The 20,524-nt window shown below is 41.5% G+C and overlaps 1 protein-coding gene across 9 annotated transcripts in view; it reads left to right on the top strand.

The window, feature by feature from the left end:
• Window positions 1-20,524, top strand: part of NCALD (neurocalcin delta) — a 449,016-nt gene that overhangs the window by 398,388 nt on the left and 30,104 nt on the right. For all 9 annotated transcript variants that reach the window (XM_032245739.1, XM_032245744.1, XM_032245706.1 and 6 more), the window contains one exon: window positions 6,591-6,987. In XM_032245739.1, the coding sequence (XP_032101630.1) occupies window positions 6,610-6,987 (378 nt within the window). In that variant the 5' untranslated portion in view covers window positions 6,591-6,609. The remainder of the gene's footprint in view (window positions 1-6,590; window positions 6,988-20,524) is intronic.

Here is a 20,524-nt window from a genome sequence, read left to right as displayed (position 1 = left end):
TGCCTGGGAACCACCCTCTTCTGCTCAGTATTCCCCTGCCTCTTGTCCATATTACCATGAAAACAGGGGCTTTGCCTGTTTGCTCCCTGCTGAATTCCCCAGTGCCTGAGTGCTAACCCCGGTAGACACACTTAGTGCCTGTGTGTGGAATGAGTAAGTTCCAATATGAGTTACAACCAAGGAGGTTGTCTCCTTGTTTTTCACTACTTCTCTCTGACTTTTTATGGACTGTTGTCTTAATCTCTGTAAATGCTTTGTCCTTGAAGCTGGCAGAGCATGGGGCTAAAACCACTGGGCAGCCCAGCAGCAGCCCACATGCACAGTTGGGCTCGCTCATTCACAAGCAGTGTGACTTGGGATAAGTCACTTCACCTCTCCAAGTTTTCATTTCTTTGCTTATGAAATTGAGAAAGGCTGCCTGCCTATCACAAAGGTTGTGAAAGTTTAATGGGATGTTGTATGAAGGATCATCTAGGATAAGGCATCTTTTTCATTTACAGCAGCGTCTGGCCCTGACTCAATGCCAGAGTTTTACGTGTTTGACTTTCTCATTTAATTCTCATCAGATCAATAAGAGATGAACTCATATCATTAAACTCATTTTACAGATGAGAAAACTGAGGAGCACCAAAAAGTTAAGTGAATTACCCACAAGCTAGTAAACAACAGAGCCAGGCTTTGAAGCCAAGCATTTTTATTCCAGTGTTTTCCCAATGTTTGTCCAGTGGAACATCCAAGAAGCCAATGTGCCATAGTTCCCAACAGATTATATTATGAGTTATCTACAAACATTTATGAGTCATTTGAAGATTTGTCTTTACACTCTGATTATAATTTCCACCAGCCCATGCAGACTGTCAAGTAGGTCTCATTTTTTCCTCTTAGAAATGGTAAAATATTGTATAGTCACTAATAAAGAAAAACTTAGAAAAAATTTTAGCATTATCTCTTTACGGTCATTCAAGAATGGTAAGTGTGAGCAGAGAACAATGGTTCTGATTAGTTCATAGTTTAACATGGATGTCTGAAAGTCATATATATGTAATTTCTTAGGATTTTTTTTTTTTTTCTGAGATGAAATCTCACTCTGTTGCCCAGGCTGGAGTACAGTGGCATGATCTTGGCTCACTGCAACCTCCGCCTCCTGGGTTCAAGGGATTCTCCTGCCTCAGCCTCCCGAATACCTGAGGGACTACAGGTGCACGCCACTATGCCCAGCTAGTTTTTGTATTTTTAGTGAAGATGGGGTTTCACCATATTGGTCAAGCTGGTTTTGAACTCCTGACCTCATGATCTGTCTGCCTTGGCCTCCCAAAGGATTCTTAAACTAGTAAATCTAGCTTACTTAAGCAGTATTAGCATCACTATTTTAGATTGCAAAAATACCTTAATTGTGTAGAATTGGCTTATAGAGTGGTACTTAACAAAAATAGGATTCTACCTCTATTTCTATTTTAGCACACTTCAACAAACAGACATGAAAAAATATATTCACTTTCATAGAAATGTTTTTGTTTTGTGAATAGGCTAATGATATGGTAAGGCCCCTAGGATAACTGAATTAATGTTGTTTATATTAGTATTACTGCTGTTTATAAGACGGTATGAATTTGTGAGTTTATCTGAATTGTAGGCCATTCCCATTATTAAAAAATAAAGATAAAACTTTAAGTTACTGTTTGTGAAAACCTTATTGTGCGATGTAGAAATATTGAACTAATATTAAAATATTTGAATGCTTTGATTTCAAGGATTGGTTTAAAATTGGAGTCCTTTTTTATTGATTAGTCTTACATAAATGTAAGCCTTTACATTTTTAACTATTTACATAAGAACAAATGTTATTTTAAATGTACAGAATAGATTAACAGTATAGAAGAGCATTAAGTTCTTCATAGGAACTTTAGAAAAGAGAACTGTATGCTAATTCAGTTTTTTAATCTTCTGTACTCTATATATGCTCTTGGTAATTATGAACTCGATTTTGTGTTTTGAAAATATATGTTCATAATTTAGGTAATTTGCTATTTAAAGCACTAAGTCTTTGATGCCTGAAAAGTAAATGTAAATAGTGATGGTGAAATAGTGTTAGATATAGGGAACTCCAAGTTTCTCTTCAAAGAGTCAATATGTCAATATGTTCAGATCTCTTATTCTTTAATTCTCCATTTTAAAGTTTAACTTCCTGGTTCTCTGCCTCCTCTTGCCTCTAGTTTTGGTAAACAACTTTCCCACCAGTTCTAATCAGTATTTCACATCTGTTCCCCTGGTCACCTGCTCTGACCTGTTCCGTAACCATCCTTCCCACCAAACTACCCACCCCACCACTCCAGCTCATATCCCTGCTCTCTTTAAAATAGCCTATTGGAATTAGCTTAGACTGTGCGGTCTAACCCTAACCAATAGGGGAACAACACAGCAGTAGGGGCTACCTGTGTCAGGAACAAGAACCCCTTCCCCTTCCTTGTCCAGGTGTGTGTTCACCTTTGAGCACACACCTGGACAAGGAAGGGGAAGGGGCTCTTTACTGTGAGACACACCCTTCTATAGAAGTAAATTGCCTTGCTGAGGACATTTATATTTGAATGCTACTTCTTTTGCAGCACCAAAATTTACATATAAAAATAATACTGCAATTAATAGAGAAAAAAATTATTAAAAGATGGTCCATCATAGCTATGTTCAACTAGCACAAAATAAATGTTTTAATGACTGATTAGAGTTATGAAAACAATTTGACCCAAGGTGTGACTTTTGTTCCCAGACTGCTAATTAATGTAGCATTTCCCTAATGTTATCCTGCCCTAACCCTTCAACTCAAACAGGCAGAAATTTCTGTCTTCCCAAAGAAAAAGGTATTGTCAGGCTTTCCTCTGTCTTCCTCCTCCCCACCTAAAGAATGAAACTATATCAAATGTCCCTTGAGATTTTTGTTGTCCCGTCTAACCATGTCCAGATGGTGTTCTCAAGTTTCGTCCTCCTTCTTAGTGAAGTGTTTGTAGTTATTTACTAAGTATGAATTCTGGGCTTAATTGTGTGAACACTCGTTTTCCCCATAAGTTATTCCATGCTTTTCTGCCTTGTTTGTGTTATGGCCTTTCTTTGCTGATGAATTTGTAAATGTGGTTTAATTACTGTTTACTGAAAAATAGCTGCACACAGATCAGTCTCAGTGGGAGACTTAGCCAAAATGTTGAGGCAATTTGGTTGTAGTGCAAAAGCAGCTAATAAATGAGAAGCACTTTTTAAACATCAGGAAAGGCACTTAAGTTTGCTTTTGAAGAAATAATCCTTTATACATCAGAGACTTAAATCATTCTTTAAGAGACTAGATTTAAATGTCAAAATGGCATTTTCCCTCAAGGCCAGGCAAGCAGCAATTTGCACATAACCAAACTGTAATAATGGTGATTTCGTTGAAAACCACACCAAAGAGATATATTCTAAAGAACTCCCCAAAAGGAAAAGTTGAAATTACTTGCAAATTTCATAAAATGTTTCAGAGTTCTATAAAGCTGGGTGTTATGTATAACTGCATGTTTCTGAATTCTGACCTCAGGCAAATTGCCAGCTTAGCAACTAAATGACAGCTTTACAATTCTAATACAAACCAGCCTCTGTAACTTTGTTTTTTTAATCTTCAGGGGGAAAAAGGACAGAGAGGGAAGTGAAAGACATTAGACTGTTCAATTTATAAATTCCATTTGTTCTCCATTTGAGTTGTAGGTTTTTTTTTTTTTTTTTTTTTTTTTGAGACGGAGTTTCACTCTTGTTACCCAGGCTGGAGTGCAATGGCACGATCTCGGCTCACCGCAACCTCCGCCTCCTGGGCTCAGGCAATTGTCCTGCCTCAACCTCCTGAGTAGCTGGGATTACAGGCACACGCCACCATGCCCAGCTAATTTTTGTATTTTTAGTAAGACGGGGTTTCACCATGTTGACCAGGATGGTCTCGATCTTTTGACCTCGTGATCCACCCGCCTCGGCCTCCCAAAGTGCTGGGATTACAGGCTTGAGCCACCGTGCCCGGCTTGAATTGTAGTTTAATTTTGCTTTTGCATAAAATGCTGTTTGCTTGGTTCTGCCTAAAGAGGGAACTCTGGCCCGAGCCTGGTGGCTCATGCCTGCAATCCCAGCACTTTGGAGGATGGCATGAGGCCAGGAATCTGAGACCAGCCTGGGCAACAAAGCAAGACCCCCGTCTCTATAAAAAATAAAAAAATTTATCCAGACCTGGTGGTGCATACCTGTATACCAGCTATTTAGGAGGCTGAGGCAGGAGGATTGCATGAGCTCAGGAGTTTGAGGCTGCAGCGGGCCATGATTACACCATCACGTTCCAGCCTGGATGACAGCCTCAAAAAAAAAAAAAAAAAAGGTGGGGGAACTCTAAAAGTAAGCTCCTTCCTACAGCAGTTGCCCATACTCATAGGTGGAGTGCCCCATACTCCCATCCCTTTAGATGCCTACATATGATCAAGGCAGGCTATGCCTCCAGTGCAGAAGTCAGAAAACAAAATCAATAAACTTGGCAATGAATAAGGCTTTCTGGTCATCATCTGAACCATGAATATTACGGAAGCAGTTTCAGCGGTATAAGATATAAACACCGCCTTGTAGAAGTTTATTTTTAGGCCTCACTAATTCAATATAAGAGATCCTATGCTTAAGTCTTAGCCATCAGATAGTTTTCAGTGTGTAAAATAACATTCTGAAAACCAACCTCGTGCTTCTGGCAAGAGCCTCCTTTTCAAGATTGTTCCATGTTTCCATGTTATAGTTACCTGCCAGTCATTTTACTCAGTCATGGCTTCATTCATTCATTTGTTCACCAAATGCTATTTGTGGTGGGCCCTAGAAAGACAAAGCAACCCCAGTGGAGACTCTGCTTCAAGGGGCTGACTGTGTAGCAGGAGGGAGACAGACAGAAGCAAACCCCACAGCGCATGACATTGCAAAGAAGATTGGCAATCATGATTAAAATGGGGATAGGCTGTCTTTCAGGTATTCTGTAATTTTTCTAAGCCTTGCTTTCAGGTTTTTTTTTTTTTTCCAATAGAGGAAAAATGCAAAATACAGGTGTAGAACATTTTTTGAGAAGGGATTTATCTTGACCACACTTAAATCATATACCTTGGGAATTAGGAACCAATATCATGTCACCTCCTCCAGGAAAGCTTCCCTGTTAGCACTCATGCCCCCTTCCCTAGGCACTTTCACTGAATCCACTGTCCATTCTATGGCATGTCTGTCACATTGTCCCTTCACTATCACCACTGTTCCCTGCACACACACCTAGGTGCCCTTAGGGAGAAGGGACCACATCTTATTCTGCAACCATAGCACCAGAAACACACTGGTAATTGAGAGCCAAAATGTTGAGTCAATTTGTCCCTAGTGCAAAAGCACTGTAAGTGAGAAGCACATTTTATACATTGGGAAAATAAGTTTGGTTTTGAAGAAATGGTGCTTCCTATACTCAGGAAAATAAATCATTATTTAAGGGACTAGCTTTAAATATCAAAGTGGCATTTCCCCCCAAGGCTGAAAATAATTACAGATATTTCCCCACCTAGTAAAAGTTTATCTTCCACACTATATTAAGTTTAAAAATAGATAATGAAAGGTGTGCATTCTTTTTGTTTAATGTAAATGTATGGAAACATATTAACAGCATATATAAGTACACATAGAAAAATCTGGAAGAACACATATCAACATGCTAGCAGTTGATATCTCTAAGGGTTAGTATTTGAAATGATGCTGATTTTTTAATGTATCGCTGTTCTCTTTTACTATTTTACTGTAGATATGTGCTACTGCTATGATAAGGAATCGCAAAGTTATTTGTATTTTAAAGAGAAACATTTAGCCTATTTCATAAGCCAAAATCATAAGATATAATTTATGAAGCATCACCTTTACTATCAAAACCCAACATTGTCAGTGATTTATTACATGCATTTAAATCACTGAACTAGCATGGCGGAGTCCAGTGCTATTAGATAGCTTTGCTTCCGTTTTCCGTCTTCATGTCTGTGTTTATAATACTCAGAAAGTATCCAAGCAGCATTTGACTTGGAAATATTCTAGCAATAAAACCTGCCAAATTCTTTCTCTTTGTCTCTGTCTTCCTCCTTTCCCTAATTTTCCCTGCTAATACTTGGATTTGCTATCAGAACCCCAGCCTTCTTAAATTTAAGCTCAACCTCTGGTAAATTGATGTCAAAATTAAGTAAGCAATTAATTCTCTTTCCCTCCCTCCCTCTCTTCTTCTGCCCCTCTCTCCCTCCCCTCACTTCCCTGTACTTCGCCCTCTCTCTGAGGTATATTTTGCTTTCAGGATGGCTCTATATAAAAGACATATTTGTTTTCTGTTCAGTGATAATTCTGCTGTACATCTTCTACTGGCCTATCTTTCTATTGTTTTCTTTGGCTGTCCAGTATGTTGCAAAATCTAGACAGTGTTATTGGACTAGTATAGAGTTTGTTTGTTTTTTCTTTTTCCCAAAGGAATGATCACAGATTACAAAATGCAGCCCTAAAGAGCAGTTCTACAAATTATATATGTTTTTTTTTTCTATCTGCAGCTGAATTCTTGCTGCCAGGATGGGGAAACAGAACAGCAAGCTGCGCCCGGAGGTCATGCAAGACTTGCTGGAAAGCACAGACTTTACAGAGCATGAGATCCAGGAATGGTATAAAGGCTTCTTGAGAGACTGCCCCAGTGGACATTTGTCAATGGAAGAGTTTAAGAAAATATATGGGAACTTTTTCCCTTATGGGGATGCTTCCAAATTTGCAGAGCATGTCTTCCGCACCTTTGATGCAAATGGAGATGGGACAATAGACTTTAGAGAATTCATCATCGCCCTGAGTGTAACTTCGAGGGGGAAGCTGGAGCAGAAGCTGAAATGGGCCTTCAGCATGTATGACCTGGATGGAAATGGCTATATCAGCAAGGCAGAGATGCTAGAGATCGTGCAGGTATGTAGCCTGAGCCCTTTAAAAAGAGAAGAGCATGTATCTCAAGTAAGAATTGGAAAGTGCACAGCATAGCACAGTGCAGAGGAATCTAAGAAAAAAAATGTCTTTAGGCACTGTAGATGAAAAGTCAAACACTGCAAAACATTTGGAGATTTATTCTGAGCCAAATATGAATGATCAGTGGCCTGTGACACAGTCCTCCAGAGGTCCTCAGAACATATGCCCGAGGTGGTTGGGGCACAGTCTAGTTTTACACATTTTAGAGAGACATGAAAGATCAATCAAATACGTGAAAGATGTACATTGGTTCCAACTGGAAGGCTGGGACAACGCGAAGCCTGGGGCTAGTGGGACTTCCAGGACGTAGGTACATTTAAAAATTTCCTGATTGGCAATTGGTTGTAAAAGTTATGATCAATAAAAAGGTATGTCTGGATTATGATTAGAGGTTGTGGAGACCAAAGTTTTATCATACAGATGAAGATGCTAAGTAGCAGGCTTCAGAGAGAATAGCTTATAAATGTTTCATATCAGATGTAAGTGTTGCTGTTAATGCTGGTGGGCATTTCCTGAATCCCAAGAGGGAGGAGGGTATAGGAGGGTAGAATGAGGCATATCCAACTCTCCTTCCATCATGGCCTGAGCATGTTTTTCAGGTTAACTTTGGAATGCCCTTGGCTGAGAGGAGCAGTTCCTTCAGATGTTTAGGGGAGCATTCGAATTTTATTTTTTGGTTTACAGCACCATGTTAGCTCCTGCTCCATACTTTTGCCCAGTGGTCCTGGCTGCTGTTCGTCAATGGTTTTGTGATCGGCACTGATGTAGATGCAGACACTGGGGCAGGGAGGGACCTTTAGTCCTTGTGGGATGATGAAATCAACAGTCCCCTAAGAACTCAGCCCTGAATAAATAGTTTAGGGAGGAAAATGGACCCTGTCCCTTTTCTGTGGAATCCAGTTTGTGAGAGAGACAGGGAGAATTGCAGAGAACACACAGAAGGCAGGAATTGGCCCCCACCCAGCCCTGTTGACTTCAGTCCACCACATTTGCTAAGGAATGTAAAAAGTGATCATTGAAAGGAAGGTGCTTTGGGGCAATGTTGTTTGGAAAAAGTAAAAAATAAAATAAATAAAGGAAGGTGCCTCAGCCTCGCAAAGGCATTTGCTTCACTGTAAAGCACCTCAGTCCATTCACAGGCCCACAGTGTTTCCAGGCTATAACTATAAGGATACCCATTCCTTACAAAAGGCTCAGCTACTCATGGCTCTTCAGAAGCTTGCAAAGGAGAGCTCGAATTTCTTAAAGTGTTTTCTACAGCACTGAGCCCTGATGATTAATATTCATGACCACAGAAAGGAAATATTGTAGTACCCTGAGGTGACTTCCAAATCATCAAAGAGATTAAATTAAATTTAGAGCCATTTTCATATTAAGGGCTATGTTATTCTATTCTGCTACTTTGCAAACTGACAATTCATGTATTCTGCCACATTCTTATGCTAATCTCCCTGCTTTCAATTATTCTGGATAAATTCGAATTTACTGTAGGATCTTACAGAGCTTCCCATTCTATTTTTTTTTTTTCTTTTTTTCCCTCATTTGTTGAAAACTCACACTCCTCAGGCCTTGTCACTGCCACAGGAAGCTTTGTGCCTTTGTGGGGGCCATCTTTTTCTTTGTTCTGGCTGGTCTGCAGCACTTAGGAGAATGCCCATTTGCTTCAGAGGAGACACTGTCTGTTAAGTTTCTGTTTTGCACCTTTCTAAATATCTGTTAGTGATGAGTTGGGGGCAAGCTGTGGACCAGAACTGTAAACAAATTAAGGTTCTATTTGTTAATATGAGTAACACCCATAGTTCGATAACAAGCCTTGATACATAAATTCTTAACTGAATCCCTGTCCCTCCATGACTCAGAAATTCAAGCAATTTATGAATGTTCACCTACAAACACCAGTAACTGGTCAGGATGAAGACTGGGGTGAAAACAAGTTTAATTAATTAAGCTTGACAATGAATGGGATATAGGACTCCAATTCATACATTTTCTAGTTGTTCTTCCCTGACATTGCTTCCTGTGGTTTAGCTTTGGTATCCACAGAATATTGTTTATAGGGACAAGCTGAAATTTTTTTGTATTTCCTAACATTGATAGAAAAAACTCTAAGATTTATGGGACTACTGTGGATTCTGTGTAGCTCTGGATCATACCGGATTAGTTTCCCTCTGGCAGCTATAACAGTGTTTCAGAAAGCCAGCCGCTTAAAAATACAATTTATTATCTTATACTTCTTGAGGTCAAAAGTCTGAAATCAGTTTCATCGGGCTAAAATTAAGGTATCCTCAGGGGTATGTTCCTTCTGGAGGCTGTTGGGAAGAATTCTTTCCCCTGCCTTTCCCTGATTCTAGAAGCTTCCTGAGTTCCTTGGCCGATGGCCCTCTTCATCCATCTTCAAAGGCAGCAACAGCAGATCGAGTCCTTCTCAGGCTGCCATCCTCTGTGTATGTTACTCTGCTTTTCTCTTCCACTTAAAAAGATCCTGTGATTACACTGGGACCATGTGAATAGTTCAGGAGAATTTTTCCTTCCATCTCAATGTTCTTAATGTAATCACATCTGCAAAGTTTGTCTTCCTATACAAGTTAACATATTCACAGCTTTCAGGATTAGGATGTAGACGTCTTTGGGAGCCACAATTCAGTCTACCACATATGCCAAAATGCAGTTGTGTTCCTTTTTAAGAAAATATTTTTGTGCTATGTCAACATCTGGGTGATTGAGTAAAACCATATGCAGATTTATTTTTAGGACCTCAAATGAACATTTTTGCATTCCTATGTTTGTTTTTTTTATACACTTTTTAAAAAAAATTATACTTTAAGTTCTGGGATACATATGCAGAACATGCAGGTTTGTTACATAGGTATATACGTGCCATGGTGGTTTGCTGCACCTATCAACTGGTCATTTACATTAGGTATTTGTTCTAATGATATCCCTCTCCTTAACCCCCACCCCTGACAGGCCCTGGTGTGTGATGTTCCCCTCCCTGTGCCCATATATTCTCATTGTTCAACTCCCACTTATGAGTGAGAACATACGGTATTTGGTTTTCTGTTCCTGTGTCAGTTTGCTGAGAATGATGGTCTCCAGCTTCATCCATGTCCCTCAAAGGACATGAACTCGTTCTTTTTTATGGCTGCATAGTATTCCATGGTGTATATGTGCCACATTTTCTTTATCCAGTCTAATATTGATGGGCATTTTGGTTGGTTCCAAATCTTTGCTATTGTGAACAGTGCTGCAATAAACATACGTGCGCATATGTCGTTATAATAGAATGATTTATATTCCTTTGGATATATACCTAGTAATGGGATTGCTTGGTCAAATGCTTGCCTGTTTTGATTACTGTAGCCTTGTGGTATAGTTTGAAGTCAGGTAGTGTGATGCCTCCAGCTTAGGTTTTTTTTTTTTTTTTTTTTTTTTGCTGAGGATTGTCTTGGCTATGTGGGCTCTTTTTTGCTTCCATATGAAGTTTCAGGTGGTTTTTTCCAATTCTGTGAAGAAAGCCAATGGTAGCTTGATGGGGATAGCATTGAATCTAAAAATTACTTTAGGCAGTATGGCCATTTTCACGATATTGATTCTTCCTAACCATGAGCAGGAATAGTTATATCAATGTTAAAGAAGACTTCAGAGAAAAGAAAATTACTGTGGACAGAGAGGGACATTATATAATGATAAAAGGGCCAATCTACCAAAAAGACATAGCAAACATACATATTTTGCATGCAAATCCTAAATATATACCCAAATAAAGTGTTATATGTGAAACAAAACTGATAGAACTGAAAAGAGAAATAGACAAATCCATAATTAGAGTTAAAAACCTCAACATACTTCTCTCAATAACTGATAGAGCAACTAGACAGAAAACCAGCAAACAGAGAAGACAACAACATTATCAATCCACTGGAGGCCCACTCCAGACCCTGTTTGCCTGGGTATCGCCAGTGGAGGCTGATGAACAGCAAAGATTTAGCCTGTTTACATTTAAGGTTAATATTGTTATGTGTGAATTTGATCCTGTCATTATGATGCTAGCTGGTTATTTCGCCTATTAGTTGATGCAGTTTCTTCACAGTGTCAATGGTCTTTACATTTTGGTTTGTTTTTGCAGTGACCGGTACCAGTTTTTCCTTTCCATATTTAGTGCTTCCTTCAGGAGCTCTTGTAAGGCAGGCCTGGTGGTGACAGAATCCCTCAGCATTGCTTGTCTGTAAAGGATTTTATTTCTCCTGCATTTATGAAGCTTAATTTGGCTGGATATGAAATTCTGTGTTGAAAATTCTTTTCTTTAAGAATGTTGAATATTTGCCCCACTCTCTTCTGGCTTTTAGGATTTCTACAGAGAGATCTGCTGTTAGTCTGATGGGCTTCCCTTTGTGGGTAACCTGACCTTTCTCTTTGGCTCCCCTTAACCAAAACCTTAGTGAATCCAATGACTATGTGTCTTGGGGTTGCTTTTCTCAAGGAGTTTCTTTGTGGTGTTCTCTGTATTTCCTGAATTTGAATGTTGGCCTGTCTTGCTATGTTGGGGATGCTCTTCTGGATAATATCCTGAAGTGTGTTTTCCAACTTGGTTCCATTTTCCTTGTCACTTTCAGATACACCAATCAAATGTAGGTTTGGTCTTTTCACATAGTCCCATATTTCTTGGAGGCTTTCCTTTTTCCTTTCCGTCCTTTTCTCTCTAATCTTGTCTTCATACTTTATTTCCTTAAGCTGATCTTCAATTGCTGATATCTTTTCTTCTGCTTGATCAATTCAGCTGTTGTGTATGCTTCACGAAGTTCTCATGGTCTCTTTCAGCTCCATAAGATCATTTATGTTCTTCTCTAAACTGGTTATTCTAGTTAGCAATACCTCTAACTTTTTATCAAGGTTCTTAGCTTCCTTGCATTGGGTTAAAACATGCTCCTTTAGCTTGGAGACATTTGTAATTACCCACCTTCTGAACACTACTTGTATCAATTTGTCAAACTCATTCTGCATCCAGTTTTGTTCCCTTGCTGGCAAGGAGTTGTGATCCTTTGGCAAAGATAAGGCATTCTGGTACTGGGAATTTTCAGCCTTTTTGCCTTGGCTTTTCTTCATCTTCATGGATTTATATACCTTTGGTCTTTGCTGTTGGTGACCTTGAGATGGAGTTTTTGCATAGTCATCCGTTTTATTGATGTTGATGCTATTGCTTTCTGTTTGTTCATTTTCATTCTAATAGGCCCTGTTCTGCAGGTCTGCTGGAGTTTGCTGAAGGTCCATGCAGATGTTTGCCTGGGTATCACCAGTGGAGGCTGCAGAACAGCAAAGATTGCTGCTGCTCCTTCCTCTGGAAGCTTGATCCCAGAGGGTCACCTGCCAGATGCCAGCTGGAACTCTCCTATATGAGGTGTCTGTTGACCCCTGCTGGGAAGTGTCTCCCAGTCAGGAGACACAGAGGTCAGGGACCCACTTGAGGAGGCAGTCTGTCCCTTAGCAGAGCTCGAGCTCTATGCTGGGAGATCCACTGCTCTCTTCAGAGCTGGCAGGCAGGAATATTTAAGTCTGCTGAAGCTGTGCCCACAGCTGCCCCTTCTCCCAAGTGCTCTGTCCCAGGGAGATGGAAGTTTTATCTGTAAGCCCCTGACTGGGAGAGGAGGATAAGAGATGCCCAACCCAGAGAGGAGGAATCTAGAGAGGCGGCCTGGCTACAGCAGCTTTGTAGTGCTGTGGTGGGCTCCTCCCAGTCTAAACTTCCCAGTGGCTTTGCTTACACTGTGAGGGGAAAACCACCTACTCAAGCCTCAGTAATGGCAGATGCCCCTCCGCCAACCAAGCTCGAGAGTCTCAGCTTGACTTCAGACTGCTGTGTTGGCAGTGAGAATTTCAAGCCAGTGGATCTTAGCTTGCTGGGCTCCATGGGGGTGGGATCCACTGAGTGAGACCATTTGGCTCCCTGGCTTCAGCCCCCCTTTTAGGGGAGTGAATGGTTCTTTCTTGCTATCATTCCAGGAACCACTGGGGTATGGGAAAAACAAAACAACAACAACAAAAAACTCCTGCAGCTAGCTTGCTGTCAGCCCAAATGGCTGCCCAGTTTTGTGCTTGAAACCCAGGGTCCTGGTGCTGTAGGTACCCGAGGGAATCTCCTGGTCTGCAGGTTGTGAAGACCATGGGAAACGCATAGTATCTGGGCTGGACAGCATTGTCCCTCATGACTTCCCTTGGCTAGGGGAAGAAGTTCCCTGACCCCTTGAGCTTTCTGGGTGAGGCAACACCCCACCCTGTTTCTGCTTGCCTTCTATGGGCTGCACCTACTGTCTAACCAGTCCCAATGAGATGAACCAGGTACCTCAGTTGGAGATGCAGAAATCACCCACCTTCTGTGTTGGGCTTGGTGGGAGCTGCAGACCAGAGCTGTTCCTGTTGGGCCTTCTTTTCTGGGAACCTCATATGTTTATTTTTAAGTGACAAATTTAGGAGCATAATTTAGGCTCAATATTTTATTATCACATCAAAAATCATCTCTCAGGAGTCTTAGGCCAGATCAGAACCCTGACCTTTCCTCATGTTACAGCAGATTGTCTCCTCCCATTAGTGGCCAAGGTCAGCCCACCACTCAAGCAGAAGAATTGTCCCTGCCTGACACAGCTCCTGTCCCTCAGCCCTGCTGGAGACAGGTCTGAATGCCCACACCATCACAGCACAAGCTGTGTCTAATGAGGGGGTCAACAAAGCAAGTGAGTGGCATAACTGATTCTATCATGAATGCTTATATGTGTTTGGCATCTTGAGGCATGGAGGGAATGTTGACCTTATGGATCCATGAATGGGACCACACCACTTTTAGGGAGATAATGTGGGAAGAAAATGGAATTTCATTTGCCTCCCTTCTGTTCTCAAAAAGTAAGACCCTTGAAAGGTCAAGTTTTAACTATAGGATGCTCATTGACTATATGTATACATGCTGTGTTGCTTGATCCTTATGACTCAATGAAAATGATAGGCGTAAACAACATTTGATCATCTGTATCCAAAGCAAAGATGAAGCAGGAACCAAAGGAAAGATAGGTATGTGAGGGTGAGGCAGGAAAATAGGGATCGGAGCCAGGAAATAAGGCCAATTCACACTTCAGCCGTAACAGGAAATATCCTCTCCTCGCCATAAATGACTTTGTAACTTTACTTCATCCTCTCCATTTACATAGGATGTACCCAAAGTAACCAACAGAATCTTCTGGTGGTTATTTAAACTCCCAAAAAATCTGGAACAAGGCCTTTGAGCCTCTATGCTCAGGCCCGCTCCCACACTGTGGAGCATACTTTCATTTTCAATAAATCCCTTCATTCCTTCTTTGCTTCAGGTGTTTTGTCCAACTCTTTGTTCAAGATGCCAAGAACCTGGACACCCTCCACTTTTAACAAGAGTAGCTGTCTTGGACAAAGCAGGTTGATATTGCCTTGCCTTTTTAACATTTCCCTTTTCCTTCTTTCCCATCTCCTTGAGTCACAATTTTCCATCATTGAGCGCCAAGCTCAACTTCTCTTTTTACAAAGGCAGCAGTGTCACTGATTCTGCCAAGGATGCTTATATGTGCTCTGGAATCTTGAGGGGTGGGGATCCATGTATTAAGGGTATAGACCCCAAGGTGAAGTGCCTGGCTTCCAGTCATGATTCTACGCCCTAAGTAGCTATGTGCCCTTGAACAAGTTACTGAACATTCTGGCATCCATTTCCTGATTTCTGGATTGGAACTAATGGAAACACCTAAATGATGGATGATTGTTAAGTGTTAGTCATTACAAGTAAGCTGCCTACAACAGTGCCTGCATGGGCTACTCACTCAATAACTGTTGGCTGCCATTATTACTGCCACAATTTCCAGAGCTGAGACAGGATGTTTTCCTACTAAATAAATGGAGTTCATTTCCAATTTAATGGAGAAAGTAATGGATAGAGTCTTCCATTAAGTTTTCAGTTAAATTTAGTTAGTTATAAAATGCATGTTCACAAAGAAAAGGGAGGTGCCCCACTAAATCTCCAATTGGTGGAAATCACAGAAGAGCTATTCTTGACTTTAGGACTCCTAGCTTCTTTACCTGCTGCCTTTATCAGCAGAGATCAGCCCATGTGGGAACAAACTAAAACTTCTGAGCTATGATGTTCATAGGACTCAGATTAAAGAAATAATCATGTTTCCAGGAAAGAATGTAGTTGGCCCCAGGACTTCCCCATATCTTGTTGATCTGAGCCCACAATCACACATCATGCATCGGGATGGTTTGGGGGACAGTCTGTCTGGGTTTGTTCTTAAGTTCAAATTAGAGCCTTTCTAAAAGAATCCAAAGGTTGACATCACGTTACTCATAACAGTCCTTAGGGTTCTGACTTTAAAGATAAGATTAGAATAACATGTAATTAGCATTTTCACTACTTAGATGTTAATGATTGTTTCAGAAATACTTGGGAGTCCACATATCTGTTGTTTGTTTATTATTATTATTATTATTATTATTATTATTATTATTGCGATGGAGTTTTGCTCTGTTGCCCAGGCTGGAATGCAGCGGCATGATCTTGGCTCACCTCAACCTCTGTCTCCTGGGTTCAAGAGATTCTACTGGCTCAGCTTCCCAAGTAGCTGAGACTACAGATGCCTGCTATCACGCCTGGCTACATACCTGTTGTCTTAGAGCCAGACTTTCCCTCCTAGTTGTGATTCAGGGTTAATTGACATTTTTGATGAAGGCAAGGTGAACTTAAGAACACCCCAGTCTACATTTCATACCTTTTAAATGAGTGAAACCTGAAGGAAGGCATTTGGAAATATACTGGCAACCCACAACAGGAGAATTTTGTTTTGTTACTTTTAGCAGAATGGGAAAAAAGTTTTTCTGATTTACCCCTGTGATGAATGAGGCATACATATCTATATAGCAGCCAGATGAGGAGTGGGGAGTTATGGGGATGGCAGTAGCCATACAGAAGCAGCTTATCCTCCATGGACACCAAATGAACACACAGAATAATCCCCACTCATTTCCAGAGTTCCCACCATGACCAATCCACACAACCAGCCTGTTAGTAGTTCTGCCACCAAGGATGAAAATAAGGGCCAGAGAGACTTCCTTATGTTTTTTTTTTAAAGCACATTCTGAGTACCATTTGCAGTTTTTCCCTCAAAGACCGTTCCAAATAGACACTCTGTCACTTTTAATATGGTTCTTGGAGACCTGAAACACTGTGCTCTTCTGATTCTGGGAGGGGAAAAGGAGGGGCGAGGGGAAGAGTTTCTAGTTCATCTTACATTCACCTCCAAACCCTGTGTAATTCTGTTATGAGCGTGGACCACAGACGTGGCGCTGGAATGCAACTTAGATTTCTTTCCTGGAAAAAACTCTTTAATGCAATTGCTTAGGCTAGTGACTTCCTCCAGGAACTGACTTTAGTGCTTGCTTATCAGATGTTGTTGGGTTTGTTCCTTTCTTATCAAGGGATTAATCTTATTATTGCAAACCACACTATGGCTTAAGAGTTTAAGTCAAATCAAGTATGGTATCTGGCAAACATGAATGAGTGCCTCCTAGCTTCTCATGCTTATTGGCAATCCTTGATGTTCCCTGGCTTGCAGCTGCATCACCGTATTCTCTGCCTCCATCATCATCATAGGGTGTTATCCCTGTGATATCCCTATGCCCAACTTTCTCTCCTTATAAAGACACCAGTCATTGGATTAGGGAGTACGCAAATCCATTATGATCTCATGTTAACTTGATTGCATCTGCGAAGACCGGATTTCCAGACGAGGTCACGTTCATAGGTTTCAGGTAGATCTGAATTTTTGCAGGATACTATTCAACCTAGTATACAAACATTACCTCATTTAATCTTCATGACAACCATAGTAGTCCCATTTTATGGATGAAGAAGCAACTTCCTTCCTGATCTTTATCTCCACTGTGTCCAACTCTTAATGGATCTCTCTATTAAGATGTTGCACTGGTACAAAGTCAATATTCCAAAAACAAATTCATCCCTGCCCAAACCTCCCCACCACTCCCTTTTTTTTTTAATAGTCTTACTATCCATCCTCTAATCAAGTCAAAGACATCTTTGGCACTCCTCCACCATCTCTATATTTAGACAGTCACCAGACCTATTAAATTTGCCTCCTTGGTATTTTTTAACCTTATCATTCCTGTGCATTCCTTCTGTCACTGTCTCATTTCAAGGCAGTGGTGATACTCGTCACTTTTAGAGATGAACAATTAGAAGTTTTCCAATCTTATGTAAAGTGCTATGCAAAGGCAGCTTCAGATGACTCCCTCCAAAGAGGCCTTTACCCTCCTAAACAGTGGTTCTGGAGTTGCTGTGTTTCAGGCTTCACATTTCCAACCTATATTACTATAACTTTTTCCCAGTTAACTATTCTGCATATCAAAACCTACACAAAAGTTACTGACTTAAAACAACAATCATTTATTTAGCCCATGAATCTGATATTGGGCAGAACGGTGGGATCTCATTTCTGTTCCATGCAGCATCAGCTGGGGTGGCTCGAAATTGCCTGGGAGCTGGAACAGCTGAGGCTGCTTGCACGTGGGACCTTCCTCTGTATCTCTGTGTAGTCTCTCTCCTCCGTGGTGGCTTTGGGGTGGCCAGATTCCTCACTTGGCAGCTCAGGGCTTAAAAAGCACAGGTCCCAAGAAAGAGAACCAGGCAGAAGTGATTCTCCTTTTATGACCTGACTTTGGAGGTCACCGAGCATCACTTCTCCCATCCACCCCTACTCCAGGCAGTCACAGAGCTCTACAGTTCACCAAGGCCTCCAGGTTCAAGGGGAGGGGAACTAGAGTCCACCTGGAGGGGGCGGAGGCGAGGTTCTGGAAAATTGTGTGGGATTAGAAATCCTGTTCTGGCCATTTCTGGAAAACACAATCTTCACAACACATTTCTAATAGCTCTTCCTGCCTCCCATCAGGCCCTCTCCCAATTCATTCTTCCCCACTGATGCCAGAGTGATCTTTCAAGACTGAGTATGATCATGTTAACCACGTTTCTCTCCTGCTTAAAATCTTTGAGTATCTTTCCATTCATATTTACTTTATTTATTTTTTATTTTTATTTTATTTTTTTGAGACAGAATCTCGCTCTGCTGCCCAGGCTGGAGTGCAATGGCACGATCTCAGCTCACTGCAACCTCCATCTCCCAGATTCAAGTGATTCTCCTGCTTCAGCCTCCTGAGTAGCTGGAATTACAGGCATGTGTCACCACACCCAGCTAATTTTTGTATTTTTAGCAGAGACAAGGTTTTACCATGTTGGCCAGGCTGATCTCGAACTCCTAACCTCATGATCTCAGCCTCCCAAAGTTGTGGGATTGCAGGTGTGAGCCATAGCGCTCAGCCTATTTTTAAATTTTTTTTTAAAACGGAGTTTTTGGCACAGTCTTGGCTTACTGCAACCTCCGCCTCCTGGGCTCAAGCAATTCTTCTGTCGCAGTCTCCTGAGTAGCTGGGATTGCAGGTGCCTGCCACCATGCCTGGCTAATTTTTGTGTTTGTAGTAAAGATGGGGTTTTACCATGTTGGCCAGGCTGGTTTTGAACTCCTGACCTCAGGTGATCCACCCGCCTCAGCCTCCCAAAGTGCTGGGATTACAGGTGTGAGCCACCAGCCCCCATTCACTTTAAATGACGTCCAAATTTCTTAATGAGGCATGTAACCGCCTCTATGACTGGGTCCCCGTCTCTCTCAAGAATCATCTCACATTTATGGCCTCTGAATGGCTATTTGTGGCCTTTGAATGCTCCATGCCTCAGCTAAATGTCAACTGGAAGATTCCAGAAGGCACCATGGCCTCTTGCATCCCACAGCCTTTTCTCATGTGGGGTCCTAGAGTGCACTTGTACCACATTTCCCTCTCACTCAATGGAGGTGTCTCCTCTGCCCCCCACACCCCAGTCCCACGTTTCACTCTGTTGTTGATCTCCATCATAATCCTCTTATTTTTTTGTTAATTTCAAGTAGATTGATATTTTGTAATCATGAACAACTCCACTACAAGATATAATTACTTTATGATCTCTTCAACAGGGCTTTACCATGTTGAGCGCTGGATATTTTTATAGCTCTATAAATGTTCTTAAACTTTCTTCCAAGACACAGTTAAATTAACTTGGAAACAGTTTGAACTTTGCAGGTCTTGCTTCTCAGATTCATTAGCTGACATGAGAGTAGCTCTCAGCTAGGACTGATTACTCCCACTACTGAGGCCAGACCTTTCTGAATAGCCAGTACCCCACAAATCATGAGGCTCTCCCTCTGACTGATAGAAACAGGCACGCTTCTTGACCTTGTGGGAGGGCCAGGAACTCTTCCCTTTAATCCTTTTACTTGGTTCTTTTTTCCCAGTACTGGTTAGTTTATTCCCATGTGTAGACTGACTGTGCTGAATACTTGAGGGGGACTTGCCACAGCTCTCTGGAGTTCTCTCTGTGCTGCTCTCTCCTCTCCTTCTCTCTCTCTCCCCCCCTTTTGTGTGTGTGTTTGTATGCATGCGTGTGTGTGTGATGACTCACTTTGTTGTCCAGGCTGGAGTGCAATGGCATGATCTTTGCTCACTGCAACCTCCACCTCCCTGGTTCAAGCGATTCTCCTGCCTCAGCCTCCCGAGTGGCTGGAATTACAGGCATCTGCCACCATGCCCAGCTAATTTTTGTATTTTTAGTAGAGATGGGGTTTCACCATGTTGGCCAAGCTGGTCTCGAACTCCTGACCTCAAGTGATCCGCCTGCCTCGGCCTCCCAAAGTGCTGGGGTTACAGGCATGAGCCACCATGCCTGGCCCACTCTCTCCTCTCTGTTACTCTGTCCAGTGATCACTACCCACTTTGGTGTCTCCAGACTCTCGACGCCATCTGCCCATCAGTGAGTCCACCAGGTATCACATGGGTCCCTGCTCCTGGCACTGTGGCTTGGAAACCCTCTCAAGGCATTAGGCTGGGACCAATATAGGACTTACCTCACTTGTTTTCATTTTCTCAGGGATCACTGTCCTTTGTTGCCCAGTTTCCAGTGTCTTGTAAACTGTTGTTTTATGTCTGTTGTTTTGGGGGTTTGTTGTTTCCTCTGCTTCAGGTGGGAGGGTGTGTTCAATCCCTCTGACTCCATCTTAGCTGGAAGCTGCACTCTCTGCTCTCATGCTAATGTGTTTTTGTGTTGACCTGACCTGCTGCCACCTGTCCTGCGAGTTCCTTCAAGGCAGGGCCATGCTGATGCCAAAGGATTTAGTATCCTTTTTGTGCTATTCATAAAGTCCACAAATGTTTGTTGAATAAAGTAAGTGTTAGACTCCAAAACATGCAAAGATAAATAAGACAATATCTGTCTTGAAGAAACTTAGAAACCGTTGGGAAGACAAATTTTATGAAGAAGCATTCTAGGCTAACAATTTTTTTTTTTTTTTTTTTTTTTTTTTAAAAAAAAAAAAGGCCG

Source organism: Sapajus apella, unplaced genomic scaffold, assembly GCF_009761245.1.
Source record: "Sapajus apella isolate SASKATOON/1434 unplaced genomic scaffold, GSC_monkey_1.0 scaffold3, whole genome shotgun sequence".
Classification (NCBI taxonomy): Eukaryota; Metazoa; Chordata; class Mammalia; order Primates; family Cebidae; genus Sapajus; species Sapajus apella.
The sequence above is the reverse complement of the archived record's forward strand: the minus strand, read 5'-3'. Positions and strand labels throughout refer to the sequence as shown.